Source organism: Alligator sinensis, unplaced genomic scaffold (genome assembly GCF_000455745.1).
Source record: "Alligator sinensis unplaced genomic scaffold, ASM45574v1 scaffold1472_1, whole genome shotgun sequence".
NCBI lineage: Eukaryota > Metazoa > Chordata > Crocodylia > Alligatoridae > Alligator > Alligator sinensis.
The window spans coordinates 122,353-130,166 of record NW_005842990.1 but is presented as its reverse complement, the minus strand read 5'-3'; the positions used below and the strand labels follow the sequence as shown (position 1 = coordinate 130,166).

At 40.2% G+C, this 7,814-nt stretch overlaps 1 protein-coding gene across 1 annotated transcript in view; it reads left to right on the top strand.

The window, feature by feature from the left end:
* CUX1 (cut like homeobox 1) overlaps positions 1 to 7,814 on the top strand; it is a 359,047-nt gene that overhangs the window by 349,793 nt on the left and 1,440 nt on the right. Inside the window, 1 exon segment of the mRNA XM_006036637.2 lies at positions 2,033 to 2,297. Coding sequence (XP_006036699.1) covers positions 2,033 to 2,297 — 265 coding nt within the window.

The window sequence follows — 7,814 nt, the reverse complement described above, 5'->3', positions numbered from 1 at the left end:
AGGAATGTGCCATTATAATCATAGCATTGAGATAAAAATGCATTTAGGCCATTGGATGAAGAACCATCCAGGAAAATCAGCTGCTTCGACAGACGATGTTCTGTGCTCTTGAGTTTGGCCTGATCTGTTGCCGCAGTGGGTGGAGTAGAATCACTCTAATGCCAGAGGTGCCATATCTGGGATGCAAAGTAAAGCCAAGCTTCTGTACACCTGTAATAATTGAACATCTCTTTGCATAGATGTAGGACTGCTAAACCCGGTGACCTAACCAAATTGCAGAAGTTTCAATTGGAACACCTCCAGATTTCTTTACGTTTTCAAATAGACGTGCTCGTTTCATCTACGTCCCTTCCTAAATTGCACTGTGGTGTTGTAGTACTCTGCTAAATAGATGCTCATGTTCTGTTTTGTGATTGTATTGTAGAAATAAACCAAGAGACAGGTTTAGAGATTGTATATTAATATAAGTTAGGAAAATGCTTAGGAATACTTTGAGATTAAAGGCCCCATAGAAATATATGAATATATCATGTGCTACCCATTAATGCCAGCATTACAGGTTGCACCATTTAGCTGCCAAAATATGGACAAGAATTCTTTCAAAGCAATGTATTTACGAGTAACTGCACTGGTTGAAACAACCTACCTGGTTTTGGTCAATCTGAATTAATTTTTAAAGTACAATTTTCTTGCATTTTACTTTTAGTGAGTGCAGGACTCTGTGTCACAACAGAGTGATGGATCATGAACAGCTTATATGCTGTTCCATATCAACGATCTTACATAGTAGGCAATTCGCAGGTAATCTGTCATGTTCAGGAAAAGCAAAGTGCAGGCAATTCAGGTACCCAAGAAGGTTAAACAATATGTTCAAAATTCACTTTGATTACTATGACAGGTATAACATTCCCACTAAATCTACTACAGTCATTGAGTGTGAGATGATGAAGCAGACCTCAAGACTGAAGGCCCAAAAAGTTATACAGAGGAATGGCAGAGAACATGTATTTTTTTTTTGTATGTACCCTCTGTCTGATGATAAAGCTGAGGGGGAGGAATACCATTGTAAGTTGGAATGCGATAGGCACAGCTATCAAATTACTTGCACACTTTTTAAATATTTAATGGACCATTACAAAATTTCATTGGTAACACCATTTAAGTGTGCTGTTTTCAGCTTACTGCAAGGACAAGGCCTCTTTAGCAGTGCTCTTACATGATGGTGACAGTGTTGATAAGGCCCTGCTTCCCTTCAGCCAATGTAAATCAATCAAGGTTGTGACTATTAGCCAGGTCTCTTCCTCACTGAACTCACCGGGATAGTTCAAATTCCTGTGGAGATGGTGGTCCATGATGACATTGCTTAGATTTCTAGGATTGATCCAATGAGCTAGCATGCATGAAGCAACAGCTTCCTTTTGTTTTTCAAAACTGGAATCTTGCAGGCGATGTAGATTATTTGTTGTATTATAAACTGTTTCCAGTATAGCCAGGCTCTTTAGAAAAAGACAAGAGACCTCTGAACCATTTTAGGGCCTAGACAGAATTGTTAAGATTTGACAGGTGCCAAGCGCCATCTTGTGTTGGAAATGTGGTTAAGGTTTCACTGTTTTTGAGCCACCAAAGTATAAATTTAATGTAATGGGAAATTTTAAATATGAAGCAGCAGAAAACATTTGAGCTGTAACACTGACGTAACTAGATGCTTCCATGAAATGCTTCATTTCATAAAATGAAGAGTTTTTGAGTAATGTTTGAACGATGTGCCTGACTTCTACACACTGTTATCCATCTCTCACATTTTCCAAATTCTGAAATGTTTCTAAGTATTTTTCCGTCTTTCCCTTCCATTTCTCCCTTCCCTACCACCTGTTCATGCCTGATCTGCCCCTTTTAAGTGCTGTTTTTCATTCCCTCTGTCGTGAACCCACAGATGCACAGCTTGCAACCTTTGCATTTACTTTAGATGATGTATTCAATGATTTTTACATTTGTATTGATTTAGTGCTGATCTAATATACTTCTCTTTTAGCCTACATGAAACGACGGCACAGCTCAGTTAGTGACAGTCAATCGTGTGAATCCTCGTCGGTTGGAATAGACTACAGTCAGGGAGCCAGCCCACAGCCACAGCATCAGCTAAAGAAACCACGAGTAGTGTTGGCACCAGAAGAGAAAGAAGCTCTAAAGCGAGCCTATCAGCAAAAGCCATACCCATCACCAAAAACCATTGAGGAACTCGCTACACAGCTCAACTTGAAAACGAGCACAGTGATCAACTGGTTCCATAATTACAGGTACAATAGTTGTCCAGCAGAGGATCTCCATTGAGCATAATCCATATTCTCTAGCTGTGAAAGGCCAAGTATTTTATTTTTGTATTAATTAACGTTGGCTGTTCATACAAAATGTGTGTTAACAGTCAGCCGTTTAAGCATTGTAGTGATAGTGCTAACAATGCATACAAGTTTCAAAATCATTCTAGGCAAATAAAAATGCTTATAGTTTGATGTCAGGAGTACTTCCCAATATGAAGTCCTGCTATCGTTTCCATGCATCATAATAAGACTTAAATGTGATCTAAAAAACCCCATTGGCAATATGGAATATGTCATGTTCTTTTGCATACAACATGCACCTTTTTTCTAAAACCAGCTGCTGGTAATTGCCATGCACATTTGTGAGGAACATGGTCAGAACAGTTTCTGCTGGTTACTGGACAAAAGTGAAAGTACCATCTGCAGGCACCTCATAGGGAGCAGAATAGGGCTTGGCCCCCTAGCTGATGCTACTCAGTAACTACAAGGAAAGATCTTTTTTTCTTAATTCTGCCTTTCGCAAACAAAGGCGCATATTTTATTCTGGGGTGTGGTGTAAGTGAGAAAATATGGTATGTAACTCCTATTATAATGAACCAGTTTCTCTCTTCAGCTCTTTTTCTACCTCTATTACTGCCCTCTACAGGTAATCAACTGTTCCATTTATCATACATTCTACACTGGTGAAAATATATGAGGATTTTCATTTACCTCCTGGGGTAGAGATCTTTTTGAGATCATAGGAATGTGTTCTCTCTTCACAAAGTTCCAAATAGTTGTGGTGTACAGCATACTGACAACCGTGAAGTCCTCGGTGGCCACAGATTTATTACACTATTATGATAAACCCTTGAGTCAAGCTGCAATGAAATGAGATTTGAGTCTCAGTTTAATTCCTTGTTCACATCTAAAAGAATTGTCTCACAAGTTGAATGCATGAAATAGTTTCTGTCTACTGAAGAGGCAGCGTTTGAATGGCATGTAAAAATTAGAAGGAGTTGGATAAACACACTCGGCTTCTGGCTACAAGAAATTGATCAGGAATCCTAGTCAGTTTAGCACGCTATTTTTTCCCAAAATGGCACTGATCAATATAACACAGTTGTAAGTTTAGAGGTAAAAGATGTATCAAATAGCAGTCCCAATCCCTCTCTCTGCTAGCTAGGAATGTCCTTGATTATCTTAGCATAGAGATTATTATCTTGGGGTAGAGACATCTTTACCCTGCCTTCTGCCTGACTTCAGACTGACATGGTTAATAGGGCTGTGCGTAGCTTTGGTCGCTGATTGGATTCGGCAGATTTGGCCTGATTTGGCAGCCGAATCTCCGAATGTGACTCGAATCAGGAGACCCTTTAATCCCTCCGAATCAAATTGGAGTCCTCCAGATCAGGTCAGAGAGATTTGATGATTTGGACATAGACATAGCTTTAAATGTTTTTTCTACATACCTCAAGGTACCAGGTGACTCGTGAATGCTGACATGGTGGGGCAGATGGCGCGTCCCACAGGAGACGGGGTGGTCCCCAGCACACTCAGCAGAGGAACCAGAAGTGGACCAGGGGCACTTCCGGTCCACTTTCAGGTCCACCAGGGAATGCGCAGGGGACCCACCCCCCAGCTTGGCGACTGGCGCCTCCTGGGACCCCCCATGGCCAATTGCTGAGGTGCGTCCTGTGGGACGCTACATCCACCCCAGCATCACGGTGTTCACAAGCTGTGCCTGGTACCTTGAGGTATGTAGAAAAAGTATTTAAAGCTGTGTCCGAATCTGAAGATTTGATGCTGATTCGGAGAATCAGCAATTCGGCCAAATTGAATCAGGACAGTGTTCTGAATCAGCAGATCAAATCACTGTCCCTGATTCGGGCTGAATCTGAATCACAATCAAATATGGCCCGGTTTGCACACCCCTAATGGTTAGCTACTTCTTTTTGATATCTTATCCATAGTTTATTACGGGTTTTTTTTTAAAACAACTTGCATTTAAAAATATTTTTTCATTTCAGCCCCACTTTGTCACTAATGGGAGCATTATTGAGACAAAACAGACCTCTGGTTAATAAAAGGCCTAAGGGTATACAGTAGTAAATAGAGAGAACTTTCAAAATATAGCCACCAGTTCCTATTTTAGCCCTTTCACAATGATTTGTACTTAAATTTAATCAGATTTGATTTGTGCGTGCTACAAATTCAGCGTCTTAGTTAAAAGTTCCCCAAATACAGCCTTCTCTTCCAATTCTCACTTCTAGGCAATTATATGTAAGTTGGAGTAATGCCTATGTAAATATGTTCCTTTCAGCCTGACAGCAAAATGTGCTGTTCTCACTTATACAGATGAATGAGGGTACACTGGTGACATGTGTTATCTTCCTCATTATCATGAGAACTGTTAAACATGCTGAGAGAAAGCATGACAAGTCATGATCGATCAGCACATTTAGCCACACCAAGTTTCACATTCATGCAGACTGCTGCTGCAGTTACAGACAAGGTACAAGTGAGACAATATGGTCTAGTCGTTAGAGCCCAGGGATTGGAATCAGGTGACCTGATTTTGTTCCCACTGCACCACTGGTTTGAGGTGACCTTGAACAAGTTTAGCACCTGTTTAAAGTCAGTGGAAGTTTTGAGTGCTCAGCACAGATGCATAAAAGTCATGAACATCAGAGGTCCAGTTGAGGCTGGGACTTTGCTGTGCTATTAATTGTAGACATGCCTATTTAGAAGTGGTCCCTGCCTCAAATAACTTAGAATTGAAATAGGTAGTGTTTCCCAAACTTCTGATACCTGAGGCACTTTTATTTCTAGATTAAAATTGTCGGCACACTTCACTTACACACCTAAAAAGAGGAGGGGGAGGGTGTATTTCTGTTCAAAACGTGCCATATTCCATTCCCCTATCAGAGGAAATCATACCAGTGCTTAGATGTACTGTTAAAATAATAACTCCATAACTTTTCTGAATATTGAAGCACCCCCCATTGATAGTCACTGAGAGATTTAAATTCAGAAGAGATATGGAGGAGGCCTTGAGGCTTTAAAAATTAAAAATCACTGATATAGCTGGTGCCACTTAAGTGTGCCAGGTGCAGAACCTTACCTGCTGTGCCCTGCTCTTTCCATTGTCTGCCCTTTGCCACACCCTGGTCTGTACCTTAGGGGGCAAAACGAGCCCCTGCTGCTACGGCAGCACTTGCGGGGTCTCTTACATCCACCCCCACCCTTTCTGCTGGTCTGAGGAGCATGAGAGGAGAGATGGTGGGGAAGCTGGGCTGCAAAGTGTGGCTTTCTGTGTGCTTGCCCACCCGTCTGCTTGCAGCAGAATGCACTGTCAGGACAGGTTGGCATGGGCTGTATGGGGTAGGTAAGAATAGGGGAAGGCAGCAGAGGCAGAGGAAGTCCCTAGAGGAGGAGCCACAGGTGCAACTGGAGTAATTGGGGCAGGTACAGGGTACCGGGTGATGGTGGAGGAGAGTGTTTTGCCTCCTGACACAGTGGGATCTCACAGCACAATTCTGTCACTCTTGCAGCACACCCTTTGGGAATCACTGGGATAGACAAAGGGCAGGAGAAATACTTTTTTAATTCTCCTGTTTGCCATATGGAAAACTGAGGGGTAGAAAGATTAATTGATTTCTCCAAGGGCGTAAAGAGAATCAGTGGTTTAGCCAGTAATAAAACTGGTTCTTATGAATCTTAGCCCAGTGCATTTGAGTTATTCATATTTATTGAACTACTCATATGTTCACACACTCTTCATAGAAATGAATTTTGCAGTGAGACAGAACATTTTAATTGTTTAATTGAAAAATGTTCAGAGACACGTACAGTAAACTCTAACGTAGTCCCCAAGAGATCCCCTGGTATCTTGTAAGATATAGAAGATGCCTTCAGGATCTTGCCAATGCAGTTTCAGCATCTTCTACTGACAGACAGGCTGTAGAATTGCCTGTTTCCATGAGCTCCCCTTTATTGTAGGGACATTGTCTTCAGCTAATGTAGTGATTGAATGCCAGACACAATGTTGGAAATGAATTCCAGGTATTCACATACCCATCAAACATGCTTATATTCAATGGCCAAGTATTGAATGAGATGGTGTGATGATTCAGTTTCTTAACTGGAATAGTGGTATTTTAAATATGTTACCCTAGGTGGGTGGGCATGCAGTTCTGACTCATTTCCTTCTCATGTCTCAGTGAATGATGTGCTTCTATACTTTGGAGATTATAGGAGCAAATAAAGCCTAGTAATACACTTTATACAACACATACAATTAATGTTAATAGCAAATTAATATTAGTATCTCTGGACTCCTGTTTGGTGAATCATATTCTCCTAAAGAAAATTACAGATTCATAAACCCTAGAAAAAGCGAAGTCAGCAATTACTTTTGAAGTACTCTTGCATCCAAAGCAAATTAATAATATCATTAGCTGTAAGCACAGTGTTCCTTCTCATAGTATTCTGCTCTTAGTCTGTATTTTTCTAAAAGTGTATTGTCTCTAGCAAGAAATCCAGGGTTCTTTGGAAAACTTACTGTAAATGTGAGTAATAGGTGCTGCATCTGAGATATGAGAAAACTAGACCTTCATCATCAAAGCCAGTGGTGGTATATTTTTTGTAACAAATACTATTTCTCTCTATTGTAGCTAAATTTACAGTCCCCTTCAGTATATTTACATACCGAGGTCCAATTTTATTGCAATCCAGAAACAACAGGCACATCCTACAACACATATCTGACTTGTATATCCACAGACATCATGGTTATAAAAGATCAGATGCATTGTCCAGTTCAGATATGTAATTCACCTAGACACCAAGACATTTTTTTTCACAGACTGTTCAGTATGGGTGACATTAAAAACACCTTTGACCTGGGAAATTCCTATGGGGAAGCCCAAATAATACGACATAGGCAGTGCCTTGCTGGATGATGATTACACAGTTCATGTAGTAGGAAACACGAGGTAGAACTTTGGGTGACTTTAACCATAAATGGAATGCATTAATTCCCTGGAAATGCACAGCTTGCCATGTCTCTATTCATGTTCTGAAATTGATTTTATAAATAAAAAATGAAGCAGAAGTCAGGCTGGGCTTGTAAACTGACAACCAGTCAGAAAGTTTCTCTGCCCTGAAACGGATTCGGAACAATTGTGTTACTGTTTTTATCACGATTTCAGTTCACAGACATTTATTTTTTCTCATTGTTGTTTAACTTTAGTTAAGCTATAGATTTTTTTAGGAGTAGAATTGTATTGTGTTTACAAGCTGTTTCTTTCTGGTTAGATAAAAATGTCCTTCTCTTGAAGCTCTGTGCAGTTGGAACATGGACAAATCTTTAAGGGTTTTCATGTCAAACTCTTTTATAATTTGTAAATATCAGTGCATAATATATTGTTCCTATTATAAGAAAAGCCATTTCTCAAAAAGAACCATACAAGTTGCAATTAACTTACACTCGGGGTCAACCTGTAATTAGATCAC